This window comes from Synchiropus splendidus, chromosome 9 (assembly GCF_027744825.2).
Source record: "Synchiropus splendidus isolate RoL2022-P1 chromosome 9, RoL_Sspl_1.0, whole genome shotgun sequence".
Lineage (NCBI taxonomy): Eukaryota > Metazoa > Chordata > Actinopteri > Syngnathiformes > Callionymidae > Synchiropus > Synchiropus splendidus.
The window spans coordinates 12,703,679-12,721,638 of NC_071342.1; the positions used below are offsets into that span (position 1 = coordinate 12,703,679).

At 40.4% G+C, this 17,960-nt stretch overlaps 2 protein-coding genes across 6 annotated transcripts in view; both read right to left on the bottom strand.

Moving 5' to 3' along the window:
- Nucleotide 1: 1 nt before the first annotated feature.
- On the bottom strand, nt 2-13,866 carry agpat5 (1-acylglycerol-3-phosphate O-acyltransferase 5 (lysophosphatidic acid acyltransferase, epsilon)). 4 transcript variants are annotated; one of them, XM_053875332.1, is made up of 11 exons: nt 13,246-13,866; nt 11,744-11,813; nt 11,552-11,667; nt 11,381-11,470; nt 10,574-10,664; nt 9,918-10,079; nt 6,961-7,084; nt 855-937; nt 691-792; nt 531-618; nt 64-452 (listed from the first exon to the last, which is right to left on the bottom strand). In XM_053875332.1, exons 1-11 carry the CDS (start codon nt 13,462-13,464, stop codon nt 410-412), a joined length of 1,188 nt encoding a protein of 395 aa, XP_053731307.1. In that variant the 5' UTR covers nt 13,465-13,866; the 3' UTR covers nt 64-409. The 4 variants fall into 4 exon arrangements, with proteins under 4 accessions (XP_053731309.1, XP_053731310.1, XP_053731307.1 ...); XM_053875333.1 differs by lacking the exons at nt 64-452; nt 531-618; nt 691-792; nt 855-937 and adding an exon at nt 2,168-4,806; XM_053875334.1 differs by lacking the exons at nt 6,961-7,084; nt 9,918-10,079; nt 10,574-10,664; ... (2 more) ...; nt 11,744-11,813; nt 13,246-13,866 and adding an exon at nt 1,531-1,650 and having other exon boundaries at nt 2-452.
- Nucleotides 13,867-14,721: 855 nt separating this feature from the next.
- mcph1 (microcephalin 1) overlaps nt 14,722-17,960 on the bottom strand; it is a 28,381-nt gene continuing 25,142 nt past the window's right edge. For both annotated transcript variants that reach the window (XM_053875652.1, XM_053875651.1), the window contains 2 exons: nt 14,995-15,232; nt 14,722-14,858 (listed from right to left, as the gene is read on the bottom strand). In XM_053875652.1, coding sequence (XP_053731627.1) covers nt 14,806-14,858; nt 14,995-15,232 — 291 coding nt within the window. In that variant the 3' untranslated portion in view covers nt 14,722-14,805. The remainder of the gene's footprint in view (nt 14,859-14,994; nt 15,233-17,960) is intronic.

Sequence of the window (17,960 nt, forward strand, 5' to 3'; positions counted from 1 at the left end):
TTCTCAGAATTCAGACTCATAGTCAGAGATGATGTTGGAAATTCCCACTGAGGACGGTTTCCTGTGACTTGAAGATCCAACAAACACACACACCATTACATGATGCATAGAAATTAATAAAAAGGACCTGAAGATTTTCTCCCTTCTGGAGATTAACTGTGAAAACATCTGAATGAAATAAGTGAGTAATTAAAATAGGGAACACAGACTGAGCTGAAGTTTTTTTTTTGTCTTGAATACCCTTCTGAAGTTTTGATGAATCAGGTTATTGTTCACACCAAACATTTTCTGATACATGTTTATTATCAGTATTGGCATTTTGTATGTAAAATATAAAATATTTACTCAGAAAATTTAGTGTGAATCAATAGAAAATGAGGGAATGTGTCAGTATGGGACGGCAGCTCTTTCACACCAGCGTCTGCAGTAGAAGTCTGAACACCATCAACAAGCTGTTGAGAGAAAACAGGAAACCGATCAATCCAACAAGTTCAGCCTCCCTCGTCCAAACCTCAGCGGCTGAATCGGACCTCAGTCCTGTCATGATCCCGGCCGGCATCATCTTCCCAGTCTTCTTATATCTCAGGCCCATCACCAGAGCCAGCACCCCGGCAGACACTGAAGCAAACACGAGGACTTGTCAGCGTTTGGACTCGGTTAGGATCAGGAAGTGAGCCCTGTCACACTCACGCAGTGAAACCTGGATGTCAGTCGGGTTGTTGGAGATTCTGAAGGCGCCATAAGCAGACAGACCCCCAAACACAACTCCAGCCATTAAAGACATCACGCTGGCTGGAATGAAAAAGGGATGATGTGACTGGATGATGAGGAGAAAGTTCACACACGTTCAATACCTTTCCTCTTGTATCCCATAAACCCGCCGAACAAGACGGCAGCAGCGTAGCTGAACCCGAACCAGTCAACTGCCATGGCGGACCTGGGCAATGAAAAAGAAAACTGTTTCCTTAAACCTGGATTTATCAAACATATCATTTGTCCTGCAAATGTGAACATTTTTCTTGGCTTTGCTAAAATAATTACTTCTCTTATTATTGTTATGTCATTTTTGGACAACTAACTGTCCAATGAGTCATTTGGCAGAACAGAACTAATCATGAAAATGAAATATTCAAGAGCAACAAAGAGACAGCGTAATCACTATTTACTCACGTAACTAATTTAAAAAGAAGGCCATGGGTTTTGATCTCAACCCGGGAGCGCAAGGAAGAGTAATTACATTTTAAGGAATTGATTTTCTTACTAACTGAGCTGCGTATGGAAGACCAGTTGCTATGACAACCACAGAACGCCCCTTTAGACACGTTTTCTGCGGCCCTTTTGAGAATATATAATATATAATAAACATATATAAATATCTATACATCTCCAAGTTCTACTACAAGACAAGATCCAAATAAATATTATTTAATATTACGAAAGAATTGTCAGTCATATATAAGCCTATGTGTGACACTGTGGTCTATCAAATGGTTGTCAACATTCTTCTCAACGTGTAATATTTACACCTACCATTTAAAACCCATGCATTATTTAAAGCGAGTCCATGTGGTACTACTGGCAATGTTTAGGCAATCCCAGACTCTAAAGATGATTTAGAGACGTTCGTCACAAACATTTATGTATCCCTGAGATAGTAATGAGTGTGCTGGGTTATTTAAAGCAAAAAAATATATTTCGGTAATGACAAACCTTGTCAGTGAAACCGCAGACGAGAGTTCAATGACGCTTCCTGGTGTTCAGCGACTTCGTTAATACGCATGCGCACTAAGGGCGTGTTGCGTTTTAGAGCGTCCATTAAATCGGAAAGATTTATGTCAAAGTCCACCAGGGCGCAGACCGATAGCGGCGCTGCTTTCCTTTCACCCTTGGATTGTAAACTGAATTAGAGCAAACTGTAGCGAAGAACCAACAAGAAAAATTGAGTGAAGATAAAAAACAAGCTAAAAGGAATAAATAAAAGCTCAGAACCACTGCGAGTGTGTCTTGACAGACGGTTACAACTTGCGCATTCACTCCGAGTCAGAAAACAAATGAATAGTTTCATAACTAAATAATTGGATTATGCATCATGAAGCGAATCAAAAGGCTCTCGGGGAGGAACACAAGACAGTAAATGAGAATAAACAGTCTCTGAAGAAAACCTCTTTATTTCACATCATCCCCCCAACACCAGAGCATATCAAATCAACATTATAATAATTCTCACAAAAGTGTAAACCCAAGTTTCTGAAGAGCAAAATAAGCCACTATGAGCTGTAGAAGAGGTGACCGCCTCCATGGAGTCCCATGTGGGAAGCATCCACTGAGGATGGACTCCTTGAAGGGAAGGCACACGTTTCCAAACAGTTGGCATCTCAATAGAGTCTACAGAGTTTCCTGATGTTGACCTTGTCAGGATAGAAATAGGCTAGAAAAGTGCTGACAAGCAGGAAACCAGGGACAGAGTCTTCTAATGAGGTATAGGAGTGACGAGTAACAACCAGGACATTAACCATCCGCACTGGGAAAAAAAAAATAATAATAATCGAACACTGAGAATGTATAAAGTGACAATACAACACCATCAACACTGTGCACTTCACAGAACAATGTTAAAGTACAAATGGCTTTGAGTGCACAGGAACCTGGTTGACCGTCATCATGGCTTCTCTGCGTTTTCTTGGAGCAACATTCCTGAAAGTGTGACACGTCACGTAAAACAGACAACTGAACGACACAACACATCATTTTTTTTCCATTTGCCAATGAATTATTGCTTATTTTAAACCAGCGTCATGGCAAATACACAGGATTTTGGCAATGACAGACAGACTAACTATGACTAAGATACACATTGACATGCGAATTTATGAGCAAACTTTGCCAAGGAAGTGTACGTAGCATCTTATTTCACTCTCAGCATTCCATACATTTGACCCAAAACACTGGCATAAATATAGTTTTACAACTTGTAAGTGCTTGTTGGGACCAGGCTAAACTCAATGAGAGTATACTTATATTTCAAGAGGAGAAGAGTGTATCACCCTCCACAGAAAGATATATCAGCATATCAAGGTTTTTAAAGTGATAGATGAGAAGTTAAATATGAAAGATGGAAAAAAAAGAAAAGAAAACAAGGCATTACAGGACAGATGTGTCAGGTTACCACATTTTAATTATATTAGTATACTATTTTTTTTAGATAAATATGAACAATATTTTTTATATTTATAATTTTGGCACAGGTCTCAGTCTAAATACCTAAAGCAAGTCCTCCTTGTTTTACTCAATCAAATCCAGTACAACTATTGTCAAAAACTTTTCTCAAATTATTAGTACGTGACTTTTAACTAAGTACATTGTAAATCTATTGTTCTGTTTTATCCTGTAACACCTTGTATAGATGGTCAGTATTCAAACGGCGTTGCTGAATCTCACTCAGAAAAACATAAAATAATTTGGGAAAATTTGGATTACAAATGTTTTCATCTACTCAAAGCAATTCGGTAGACACTTCTACACACTACGGTAGAATCAAAGTGTTTCTTGGGCTCTCAACACACTTGCGAAAAATAATCAGTAATGGCCTTGGGCAGACTACAGCTCAACATATTTTTTTAACAGCCTCTTTTTCATGCTTGAAACTTGAAAATCTGCCATCACTCCTTTCTTTTGCCATTTAAAGGCCCTAACAAAGGAAAGAACACGAAGCGGCATGTTTCACCAAAACACAACATGTTCACCTCCCGTGGCAAAATGAAAATAAACCAAAGTGCCAGTTTCTCCTACCTGGAGAAAAAGCTATAGGAAGTGCTGCAAACAAGCATGAGGTCACGGCGTGTCAAACTTGCATGAACACTACTATCCCCTGCCTCCAACAGGCCAGCGCTGGCTTGTTAAGAGTTAAATAGGTGCAGCAGCACAGGCAGTCTGTGAGTAGTTAAAAAATGATAAATGCATATTCGCTTCATAGCTACATTCAGAATAAAAAAAAAACAAAAAAAAAACGAGATAAACCAGTGAAGAACATCTGCAGTCATAAAACTGAGCATCAGAGCTGCAGGGCTGAGTGACTGTAATAATGATTATAAATGTCACAGGCAGCGAGGACAAGCTCGCTGGAGTGTGAGGACCATGTCAGCCGATCCATTCATGTTGGGAAATGACGGTTTATATGCGCGAGACGTGTCTAAAGAATGAATGCTATTCTGGCTCGATCGGGATTTTGACGACAAGAATAATAGTCCCACTGGCGTCACTTGTCAGAAACAAGGCTTGGGATCGGCCAATATTGATCTCACCACCATCATGCAAGTGTCTATTTCAATACAAACGTTAATAACAGGGTGGTCCTCGGCGATGAGACAAGAACTCGAACAAATCTACTTTTGCTTGCTCATAATAACAGGCTGCCAGTCTGAAGACAGCGAGACAACAAAGTGCACAAAAGTCTGTAGCTGTTCGTCTCAAAGATTGAGACCAGACGAGGAGGGAATCTGCGCCGCTGATCGGATTCCTCTCCGCAGCACATCGGGATACAGAAACATGGCACCGTCTGCGTGTTTTTTTGTGCGTCTTTGTTAAGGAAAAGCGTTGACCCACAGCCAGCCCAGCAGGGTTCCATACACCCAGGTCCTCACGTACAGTTTCCTGCCGCACTCCGTCAACAGCAGAGGCAGAGTGAGTCCTCCCAGGACCATCAGGGAGGGCAAGGTTTTGGAGAGACCCAGGGGAGACAGTCTTCTTTTCCCTGGGAAGCTGCATAGTTTATCTGCCTCCTCTGACTCGTAGAAATCCGACAGCAACCTTGGAAGAAAATCATTACTCCAGCTAGGAAATGAATTTCAATTAAAAAGCAACTTTTCAAATTATCCAAACAAGAAGTTCAGTTGATAAAACAAATCACTTTATCATCACTATTTTGATCATTTGGGCTCAAACAAAGAAAAAAGTTCAGAGTTATTGCAGAAACAACCAGAATAACTTTGTGATCAACCTCCAAACTTTTTCCCAATCTGAAATCGAAAAGATAAAAATGTCGTCCACAAACACATTCAAATGAACTGTTCATTTTATGTCACCTACTTAATATGACAGAAACAACTTCCAAGATTTCAATTTTGCCATCTAGCGAAGCCAGCCAACTTGGATGCAAAGCAGAGATGTTTGGGGGATTTACAGCGTTCAGAGGTGCTTCTGAGGAAAGCTAATGTCACGGTGGACACACTGTTATGGCCATTTTTACAACAGTACCAGATGTAACAAGATAAAATGGCTGGAGGCCAACATTGCAGTGTGGTATTCTTCCAGCTACTCAAGTTAGATGCCAATTTACAATACAAGAAAATGGCATACATTGTGTCCACATTCATCGTTAGTATAGTAAGCGCTAATGTGACATGAAGAAGACAACAATGGCGGTGTAGGTACTAAATGTGTCCGCTTACCAAATGTGTCCTACCTGCCGCGGAGCGATGGCGTCACATCCGGCCTATACAATATCTTTTTTTTTATGTTTTAATGAGCCAGAGGAAATTGAAATAAAGGACTTCATGGCGCTTTCTACCACATGCGTAACATTTATTTCCACAAAATATGATGTTTGTCATCGGATTGTTTGCAAAGTTTACGTCAGTTCTCAGTACAACGCGTCATGATTGACTGACATGTACGAAGCTTTGTTTTTCTTCCGCAGACCTCTACCAAGCAAATATTGTATTTTAGGATATACATGAAAAATACATATGGAAGACAGACAGTAGATTACTTTATCTTACTCTGAAATAACACATTAGTCACATACTAGTTGGTTTTACACTATAAATGGTATTTAATCAGCAAACACAAAATACTGAATACAGGACAGTTTGCTGAATATATGTAATAATAATAATAATAATAATAATAATGTTGAATGCAGGGTGATGTTGTGGACCTTTGGAAACACCAATATGGAAGTTCCTGACAGTCTGGAAGGAAGCGGCCCCTGCAAGATGGACCTTCAGTGGACATCAACTGATGTCTTGTAATGGAAATTCGGAGCAATGCATGTCTGCTTGTATTGTAATCAGTTTCTTGTATGTTGCAGAGATCTTGCAGGGAGCGCATCCTTCCAGACCGTCAGGAACTTCCATATTGGCGTTTCCCAAGGTCCGCAACATCACCCTGCCATCACCGAATGTGACGGACACATTTGGTATCTACAGCGCAAATCAGGAAGTCGGGCAATATTTAACAGCCTTACCAACCACCACCTTCTACAACGCTGCCTCATCATGTGTGCAAGAGCTATTATTAATGCCTCTTCTGCAGTCGCCATGTTTGTTTTGGAGTTTGTTGTCATAAACTTTGGACTCTGGGCTACTCCCCCTGGTGGATATATTGGTGAACAGCAATACCAACATGGAAGTATTTGACCAGCAGGGTATGCGGTGCACAATTTAACAACACTATTAGGTCTGCTGGTACAATCTGGCACCAGGCAGTGACTTTCACAGCAATTTATCCATGTTTTATCAGGATGTTTGCCCTCACCATTTGGGCACTTGATCAATTGAAAATTTAAAACCTTGCTAATTAAATGAGCGTCGGTCCCAGACAGTCAATTTACTGAAAGAATAGGAGAAAGAAAACAATCCCTAACTACTACATTGTTACTACTGAATTAATTTGTTCCCATTCTATCTCAGTTGGGGCCTCAGCGATTACAAAACCAAAGTTGAAACAAATTTAAACTTCAAACATGAGAAAAATCTACTTTTATGCATCCGAGACAATGAAGTTGTTATTTACATGCCAAGGATGTTGTATTATTATATCCAAGGGGAGATTGATATCAGAGCAAAACAGGTGACACACAACAGAAAAACATCCCTCCGGCTCGAGCATTGATTGAAACACAAACACACAATTTTACAATGATTAATTGTTCATCACATGCACGCACGCACACACACTTACTGGTCCTTGATTTCAAACCGCTCGTGCAGCCACCGGCGGAAAAACAGCGGCTCCGAAGGAATTTCCTTTATGTCCACACGTTCGAAGTGTATGTGGACCCGGGGACATTCTTTACACAGGAATTCTGCCAAACAGTAAAAACGAAGAGACTAAACAAAAACAGGAAAACTCCTTCAGCAAAACGGCACGTAGAGTAAGCAGACGGAGTCAACACGGGACGACACTGATGGAGAGACTCCTTTGATTCATGGAGGTGACATGGTTCTGGGGTCTCGGGACTTCTGGGTTCAACAGTTACGTAATCCCAGCGGGGCACAGAGCGCGGACGCAGAATAAAAACAAATCTCTGCCTTTAATCGTCTTCTTATTCAGAGACAATTACACAACATCTAAAGAGGTTTTTCTCTCTCGCTGTGATTGACTGACAGTGAGTGAAACTGAAGGGTGTGAAGGTCACAAATAAACCTGCTTCATTCAAGGCTGCGCGTGTCTCAGGAGATCAGAGTTCCTGTTTCCCTGACAAGCAACATTATCAGGAAGAGGAAACGCGATCGACTTTCACTGGTGGAGGGATTCTGGTGCTACTGGAGCCAGAGTTTACGGCATGTCCGTTAATACTGTTGTAGAGAAAGATGGTTGTGTGCTTGTCGACATGCGGATAAACCCACTTCCATCTAATGTCACTGTCTTTTCTAGTCTGTCTTTTTCCAAACCATTGCCTTTGTCTCACCTTCTTGTTACTGTTGCCAAGACAAGAAAATCATAAAACATAAAACAGCATCAAACCAACATTTTAAACCACAGCTGTGGATAGATTAAAAAAAAAAAAAAAAAAATTAAAAAATTGGATACGTTGGATAACAGAAACGTTCCTCTCCACGTATTATAATTCATGTTCTCATGGAGGCAGCAAAATATGACACATAGCTAACAACTGCTCTATTGATGAGTGACAAAAGCAAATCTTTTAAAGCAAACACACTGTTCACTGGGGGAGGGGTAGCAGCAAACAGAAACACGGTGAACATTCGCTTCATGTCATTTTCTTGACTGCAAGCGTACTGTAGGTATGAGTTAAGAGTCAGTCAAGAAAGCATAACCCACTTTTATTTGTTGCTGCACGATGGCCCACAGGTGAGCGAACATTAATCCCCATTTTAAGCGGCTAGAGGAATTCCTGGTGATGTTATGAACCCAAGTGCTGATAACAACTGTACAGCACTGACATAGTGACAACATTATCAGAGGCGCCAAGGGTGATGGTCACAGTCATTCCCGATCGAGTATCAGTCTAATTGACAGAATCAAATTCAAGTCACGTAGTTCACAGTCAAGAGCACGTCTCAAGAAATCTCGGACCCTTCCTATCAGCCAAGAAAGCAGCAGCCGGTTACAGTTAATCTTAAACTTTAATCTACACCTTTGGTTAAAAAAAAGTAGCAGAAAAACGGAGAAGCTGATCTGGGAGGATGCACTTTGACACAGTCAGAATGGGGGGTTAAAATGCCGTGCTTAAAAAAGCATTTAAAAAATGAAAGACTAACAGACTGAGTTGGTCTGAGCATCTTAAAGGTTGTCAACAGACCAATTTTTTTAACGCAGATTGAATCAAAGTGTTGGTGAAATGACACTTGGTTTTCAACCAACTAACAACGGGTGCATTTTATCATTGCAGACCCAGAAATCAAGCAGTACTTTCACTCCCAATGCAGCAAAAAAGACACTGGTGGAATGAATAATATGATATGAAGGTCATACGTATGTCAATATAGAGTTTATTTCACTATTTGGGAACCAGAAAACATCTATGTTGATGAACGCCCCGAGTGAACCAACAGCTAGACAATGAGCAGATGAAGGGGTAAGTTTTTGACATGCTCTGGATATATATATATATATATATATATATATATATGTAGATATTTTTATTTTGGGTCTACAAGCATGAGGCACAGGGAGCACTCGGCTGGATGCTAAAATGTGCTCATGCTGTCTCCGCTGATGGAAAGGAGGTCAGAAAACAGCAGTAAAGGACGTGTTAAGTGTCTAAACAAAAAGACGTCAATGAACGAAAGCGTGTCCTGAAAACAAGGGAGATTTAGAAGCCGAGGTGTAAACACATCCTTGAGTCACTTCCATCTCTGCGTGAATGAACCAAAAAGTCGCCTTGATTTTTGGCAGGGGGCCTATCAAAAGGAGACTGCTTTACCACTCTTCCTTCTGTTTTCTAGAAACATGTCAGTGGTCGGCGTGAGAATAAAACTTTCCACTTCTAAATAACATTTGCTAAACAACCGTGAGTACGGGCTGCTGGAAAATCCTGCAACAGTGCTGCTGTTTACAGGAAGATCCAGCTGAAGAACATGTTTACTTGGGACTAATTATTGACGTCGATTACAATGGCCGAAGAACACGAAACTAGATTTACTGGATACACTTCAACAAAACAACTCGAGGTGTTACATCTTGTTTTCAGTCCACAGAAAAATCCTTCAAAAGCCATTATATATATATGCAAACACTATTGCCTACAGCTGTATCGACATTGAAGGGAAAAAACTGAGGTTTTTATTGAGGAATTGGGTTTACAATGGAGCTATGTATGGTTTGTTGTCCATATTCTACCCTTTGTTTGGAGTATTGAGTTGCAGTACTGTGTAAGAAAAAAAAATACAATTTTCAGCGTGACACACAGAGATGCTGTACAGCCATCTATGTGTCAAATGGAGAAACAAACATTGAGGTCTGTTAACATTATTGGCAACAAGAACAAGACCATTCGTTCAACTTTTCATTTACATTTGTTTTGTTGCGATGACTGTGTGAGGCTGAATTCAATTTTGAAAACTGTTGGACAACCGATTGACAAGTTAGGTCAACTACTGTACTGAAGCAAGATCAGAATGAACAGATGTTTTTGGAAAATTGAAATGTACTATAAAGAGAGCTGTGATTACCTGGCATTGAAGGTGCTGGTTTCCTCTGACCTTTGGCAAACTGCTTTGACTCATAGGCGACTGTGACGTCATAAACTGCATGAAGATGATCCCTCATGGTCTCGATGGCTACATGGGATGCTTTCATTCTTGGCGTGAGTGTGTGTTTCAGAATGCCAAGGCCTAAAACAGAGCACAGAAAAACATGATTTTAAAAAATGATATATTGATTTACATTCCAGAACACAAAAGTCTTCAAAATGTCTTTCAAACCATCTGCACTCGGGTTGGTCTCTACATGCTCCCAGCACATGTGTCACCCTACTCTGCCAGTAATACCAGCCTAATAGCAGATAATGTCATGTGCTTGTGTCTGCTCCCGCGAAGGGTTTATTTGGATTAATGGGGGAAGGTAGCAGGGTGCTGTGCTTCAGAGATAGGCTTAATCACTGCAGGGTGGATGTAGTCGGTAAGCTGACATCAAGACTGCATTACCGCATTTCTGTGTAACTAACACAATGGCAAATAGAGCGCACAAGTGACTGTTTCACATGAGAACGTCACACACAGAGATGAATTATCTTTTTACACATTATTTACGTTGATATCAGCAAGTACTAAAAGGAAAAGAACTTGAGATGAAGGCGAACGATTTTTGTTTTATTTTGCTTCTTTACCTTCTTTCGCTGAAAAAGCCTGACTGTCAGCGATAACATTCTTGAGGTCTGGATTATATCGAGTTCCCTCAGGGAAGATGACAAGGTACATCTGCAAACGGAAATTTTATTTATTAATGCAAAGAACAAAACCAATCAATTGTAGCGTAAACATTAATACAAGAACTCAACTATATTTCGAGACAAATAAAAACACAGATTAGCAGATTGGGTTAACACTGAAAATCCATCCATCTTTTGTTTAATCCCCCCCACTCCAAAGGTCATAGGTAGATGGAACAAATTGCATCTGTGATTCTGAAAAGAGGGGCACCAATGACTGGCCACATCTATCAGTGGTCAGGCAAAAACCGGAACCCACACATGCTCTCTCGCACCTGTAACGCAACAGTTTCCAGGTTATGGTTCTGCCCAAACCATGTAAAAGCTAGTGTGGGCCAAAAAAATCAATTCAGCAATGCCTTGCAATTCCCTCAATTAATTCGCCAACTGGCCAGTAGGGGCGCTGGGCACGTGATTTAAGTATAATGGAAGGAAGCTACACAACACCAAACATTACTAAAACAAAGGACTATTGAGAGACTTCAGAGAACGTTGGCTCATGATCATAGTTGTAAACGTATATTTAATAGACTAGCGATGCAATCTGAATAGAACAGCCATCTAAATAATCAAAATCGAATGCTAAGGTTATGAATAGAATCTCTTTAAACTTTAAATGTAGAGATAGTTACCCAACGCGACAAGCAGTCTAACCTCCGAACTCAACGACTCACCGCGCACCAAGTGCATCAGACATTGACTTACTGGTGCTCCGGCCTGAGTTTGACGGATGAGTTTCTTCCTCATCGCCTTTTCATTAAACTTGGCACTTCGTTTGACATAGACTCCTCCATGCTGCAAAGAAGACATAATAAAATATATGCTGCAGCCTAACCACCGTCCAAGGGCAGCAAATGATGCAAATCATTTTGGTACCTGAGAAAAATAAAAGCCATACAACGGCAGCCACTTGAGTCCATCTTTGAGAACGTATCTGACGTGACCCAGGGCGCTCTGTCGAATGGCTAGCATGTCTGCAATAATCCAGTCAGCTGAAATCACATCAGAAATGTAAGATATCGACGTTGTGCCAACTTCTGTGCAGCACTGTGTTCTGTGATACGTTACCTGTACATTGATGATTGGACAGGTAGATGACATTCTCTTTGCTTTTTGGTATATCTCCGTATATGATAATCTACAAGAGAGGTGAAGGTAACGTTAATTCCAAGCCCAAACGCACATTATCTGAGGAGGAGCAGGGGCAAGCAGCTAGGGTGAACCCTTTCACAATGGTCCAAGAAACAATTTCTGTATATATCTGGTTTTCATTTTTATCTGAATATATACAGTTCTTCCAATATCAAGGCTTAAGGAAATTAGGGCTCAAAAATATGGATCTAAGTAAAAACAAATGAAGAATGAGTCATCCACCGAACAAAATCTTGTCATTCAAAAATTTGGCTCACACAGTTTCTCACAAAAATACACAAAATCATTAAAGAAAAATACGCAGAAAATTGTCTATTGTTGTCTCAAAGGAAAAATGATGATTACAGATGCTTGCTAGGTAGATGAATACTAAAAGGAATTCTTGGGTATGAAGGAAGAAATGGAAGAAAGAATGAAAAGGCTGAAGAATGCTCACTGAATTTCTATGATATGGAAACCTATATTCACATTGTAGACCAGCTATACATACAGTAACACTAACTGGATGACTGCAATATACGTCTTTAATAATAGGTCAAGACAGGTTGATCTCACACATTAAGTTGAAAACTTGAAATGTATTGAAATTAAAACAGCATCAAAGAGTGGCTTAACCAGCTTCAGCAGTGTGTTTGTAATACTTAAAGCTCCATTCTCTCTGATAGAATTATATTCTTCTATTGCCCATTTAAGTTTGAGTTTTATGGCTTACATTCTGTGAAAAGCTGCTTAGCAAGAGGAACGGGTAGTGTCATCCATGTTAAACTGGAATGCCAACTTTCCTGCTTCTGACTCCTTTCAGTTGAACAATACACTTGCAAAGGCTTCATACATCCATAATTCATTGAAATTCTTTCACTTTATTTCTTGTGCATGGAAAGCAGGCCCGGCACCAATCCAGATCGTGTACGAACATTCAAGAACAGTCATTTAAAGGTTCCATCTAGGTATTGACCCAAAGACACACATTCGTTGCTTTTTCTGTCTAAGAAATATGTTTTTGTTTCTGATTCTGCATAACTTGGCTGGTAAATTTGTATTCGACTAGTCATATTTAAGCAAAAATGTTACAATGAATTCAAGCAACAATTTCCTTTAAGTCAAAAAGCCTCTGTACTTGCTGCCAATACAGCCACGGCATGTGTCCATCAAAGGTAACATTTATTAAGACAAAAAAAAGAGTTAAGTGAAGACTTCCACTGATGTGGAATATTATTTTCTACTTTTCAGCACTTTTATATACTGCTTTATATGCGCTACATTTGTTGTTGTTTTTTTGCAAGTTGTCTCCGTTTATAATGCATAAAAGGTGCAGTTTTGTTAGATCTCACGAGGAGAACACAATGGTGAGCAACCAGAACCAGGTTGACAGTTGAGGGGAAATATCTGATCGACCGGGGGACACTGGGGTGACTCACCTCCACTCCTGTGTAGTTTTCAAAAAAGAACAGGACCATGCTCTGGTAGATGTGGTACAGTCTATCGTCAAACTGGTGGTACAACCTGGCAGGAAGGGCGCTGGAGAGGAACCTCCAGGCCGCCCAGGAGAGCACGTAGACCGGGGCAGTGCCCAGCATGACGGTGGCTGGGAACCAGTACCGCAGCGAGTAAGTGTGGACAACCAGAGAGAGCAGCATGCTGGACACCTCTTCTGTAGTTACACAAGAAAATCCCTGAAGTGGAATATAAAGCGATTGGAAAAGGTACACCGGTAACCAGGACCTGTCAGCCTGAGAGAGCGAGCTGAATTACAGCCGCCATTCACACAGGAATATTAAAAATAAAGATACTAAGAGCAGCTAAGTGATGAGGATTAACATTTGAGCAGTGCAACGACCTCAACACCCGACTGCGAGTACAGTACAAGTTAAAAATAAGCGACTACTAAAGCTTTTTCAGCCTTTCGAATACAACCGAAAAATTGTCCACATGATGAAGGAGAGATAAAGTTAAGTTGTGGCGTCTGTTCCAACACTATAAGGCAACATATTTTCGCTACCCCTAGCTACTAGCAGCAAATGTCACACACGCCTCCTCCACGTCACGGTACCTGCCAATAACGGCGACGGTGATTGGGCGACAAAAACGGCTCGTGGTTTCTTTTCTTAAAGGGCCAATAAATAGCGAAAGAACCGCCAAACACGTTATTTAAAAGCACTTTTTTGAACTATTATTACAAAGTGAACCGTTTATTATTAATATTTAAAAAATATTGGCAATAACGTTTTCGAAAATCATTTTCTTAACTTTGTCATCGGCGGAGACTTTAGTGTCTTAATAGCTAAGATGTCTTAATATCAAAGGTAACCTTGAAACACAGATTTGAAAAAAACGAGCTCAGGTTATTTCCTCCCTTTCCTTTGGTCTGATCCCAGAACCTCCCTGCTTTTTGGCTAGCTCCTACCTCCACTATTAAACTCATCGATGCCATCGCAGGTGACCTACACTAAAATTATAACACTCTACTTCTCGCATCCATCCAGTTAATCGTATTCGGAAAAGACAAGCAGATCTAGGTCAATTACGGTTGATCAAACTCCAGTTGTTCACAATCTTTTTTTCGGCTTTACAACTCACTGAGTTGTAAAATTATATGATTAGTGGGTTGCACAAATAAAATATACACAGGAGAATACAAAGAGAATTTAAGTGGCTTCCTTCAAATCCTGTTTTTGTGACTAAACAATGATAAAACGAATGATGGATTCATTTGACAGCAAAACATGCATTTATTAATAACAACACAACAGAGACAGAAGTATCAAACACCTCATTCACATAAGCAGGCTCTTTAAAACAGCTATTAAATTGAACTGGCTCAGTTTACAAGACATTGAAGATACAAAAAATAAAAACGTTCTTGCAAGTCTGAAATGAGGACATAATTCACAGTCAGACAAATCATGTTTGTGCTATGGTGGCGTCAATAACCACGGCAACCATGGTGACCAAACATAAAGTGAAAAAAAAAAACGTTTTCAAGCCAAGTTGTAGTTGTCATATGAAAGTTGCTTCAGATGAGTGATGCTGTCTGAAAAAATAAAACAAATGAATACAATGATACATGCAATACTATCACAACAGTGGATTTTACATTCTAGCAGGACACTTAAATATTTTTTTCACAGCATATTTCAATCACAATAACACACTATACTGTTTCTTACCTAGGACCCACTGCTCAGACAGGATCCTGCTTCCTTCTGGCCTCCTGCCGCTGTACTTCCCAATACAGATACCAGCCTGTCGGACCGTTTTGCAGACGGTTCCACCACAGAGTTGGATGAGCTCCACCAAACTCTTGGCAGGAGGCTGCGACTGCTGGGACACATACATGGCTGGCTGACCATGGAACAGGTCTTGCTGATGCTCTCCAGCAGACAGGTGCCTTTGGAGCCGGCAGATCTGGGAGCAAACAATGACTGAGTGAAAAACAATTTAAAAAGAAAGAAAGTCTGCAGAAGACCCCAGTGCTGACCCTTTATCAAACAGACTTCACTAAATGTGAATGTATTGAACAAGGGAACAGCACAGTGACCTGACTCTGGCATTACCCGTGATCCCCTGGGTGACCTTGACTTGTACTCCTAAGAGCACATACAGACAAGGAAAGCACAGAGATTCTGTCAGCACACAACTTAAGGGTGGTCTGGATCCCATATGGCCAAAATATTGTTTCAGGGTGAATATTAATGCGTCATGGGTCACTGGCAGGGCTCCTCAGAATAATTGGGGAGGAAACCCTCACACGTTCAGTGACCCTCCTCTGAAGTGAGTAGTGTGTGGACACACACAGAGGGAAACATAAAATAGTTTTCTGACCTATTTTGGTATTACGAAGAGAGAGTTTAGATGTGCAGCAACAGAAAAGCCAATGCAACAAAAACTAGCTGAAGAATTAAGACCAGCATCTTCTGATATATTGTATATTCATATATTCCATGTATTACTTCACCCTCTGAGCTCCAAATCAAGTAGGGTTGTCTGCAGCTAGAGCGGGCTTCAATTCACCAATTGCCCACACAGATCAATAGAAAACTACTCCTAGTTTAGTTTCCTAGTTTACCCCCCACCTCAGTCATTCATTTTTGTAATCCATAATAAGTACTATAGACATAAGGTGTAAAAGTGTTCATAGCAATGGTCGAGACTGTCTTTGCAGCCTCTTAAGTTAAATCGTAGTCGAATACCTTGCAATGTTCCATGGCCTTTATCTGGTCCGAATCAGATAACCAAACATTACAACACACACACTGGATGACTGTTTTGAGACTATAGAGAAGCTTTCATAAATAGCTCTGTCATCAATGATTCATTCACAAAATGGTTCAGTTTTTTGTGTCTGGTCCATGTCCATGAAGTAACACCATAATCTCAGTCACGGTCATGGGCATATAATACCCAAGTCTGGTATTCATTAACCGGTTCTGAGGGCAACTTATTCTCCCCAGCACTATAGCAGGATCGGTGCCCCCCACAACGCTGGGATTTCACCCCCACACTAGCGTTTTCATCAATGTCAGTGCTCCCTCACTGTCTGTCGAGCGGGACTCCACCTCGACCAAAGACAAATATGAAAGATGTACAATGCACTCAGTCGTCTGTCCGTCCCCAACCACATACGTTGGGAAAAACATCTTGGGGAGAATCATGCCCTAATATCACCAACTGTTCCATCATCATCATCATTCCAATGTAAAGACGACAGCAAAGGCGACTTGTGTTATATGCAGAATGAGAGCAAGGAGGGTGCAAGGCCCCAATGGTGGACCCTGACAGAGAGCATGTGAGAATCTGAGCTGCATCACAAGCAGAAAGGCGACATATCGTGAAGAAAAAAAACCAGGAATAATTATTCTTTCAGGACTGAATGTCCATAAAAGACTTGAACTATAATGACTATGAACTTCATCATGCCACTGGTTATTTTGGCTCCCTTCGCTTTGTTTATATAAACGGATCAAAGGACAAAGAAAGCACTTTTTAAAGAAATTCCAGAACCCGACCTCCACACAGCTGCTTCTGTGACACTTTCGTGTCCTTTCTTACAGCTCAGGACTTTGTAAAGAAAAAGGGGGATAATCAAGGCAGGTGAAGCTGTTTGAGGAGCCGCTTATTTCTGGGTCTGCTGAGTGAAGTGCTAAACTCCCTCCACATGCCTGCTCTGTCTCCGGCACGGGTCAGTTGCGGCACTGAATGGGACCATCTGCGCTATTCTAAGTTGAATAGCAGGAAACAAGCTTTAAATTAGTTTTTGCGAATGTTCTCACAGGTTTCACTCTGTGTCATGTAATCGGGGTCAGGTCGGAGGGTTCGGAGGCAAGGTCACATTAACATTAACCCACATTGTGTACTTCCAGGGGAATATTCAAAACTATATGGAAGCTCCGGTGTGAGAGGAAAACAGCAATGAGTCACCAGAAAAGAACAAAACAGGAATATGCAAAAACAGGTCTGAAACAGAAAAGCACCTGCAGAGTACTTTCTGATTTTTCACTCTTTCATCATGAACAATCCTGTCCATTTGGGCCAATTTGTTCTCCTCCTCAGACTGTCATTTTGTTTCTCCCATCTACACAGCACAATTTCTGCACCTTCGAAGTCGACCATTAGACGCATAAATGAAGGTAAAATCAGTAACAGAAGAAAGAGAATAAACCTTTTTTACATGATTGAAGCTCGCTCAAAATATATCAAACCCTCAGACATTTTCAGGATTGTCACCACTACAAGAAAAAAAGCAGCTGTCACACAGATTACTGGATCTAAATATAAAATTTGAGTTTCAACCTTGAGCATTTAAGAGCTAAACATTTATTTCTGGTCTCCAGCTCCAGATCTGATAAAAAAAAAAAAAAAGATGGAATATTTCATTGTTTATTGGTACATTTGTTTTTCTAATCACTCAATTACAATTGCAACAATAATCATTTACTTTTGCTATTCTTATAGACAATTGATGAAAATAGAAGAGAAAAAATCTTTCTCTTCTAAATATCTTATATTTGTATTTTGTAAATATTAATAAAAGAGTAAATGTAACTTTGCTCCCAATTTTTAAGATTTCAGGACACAATTTCTATACACAAATCCACCAGAAGGAAGGGTGGATGAGAGATTCTGCATTTGCTCT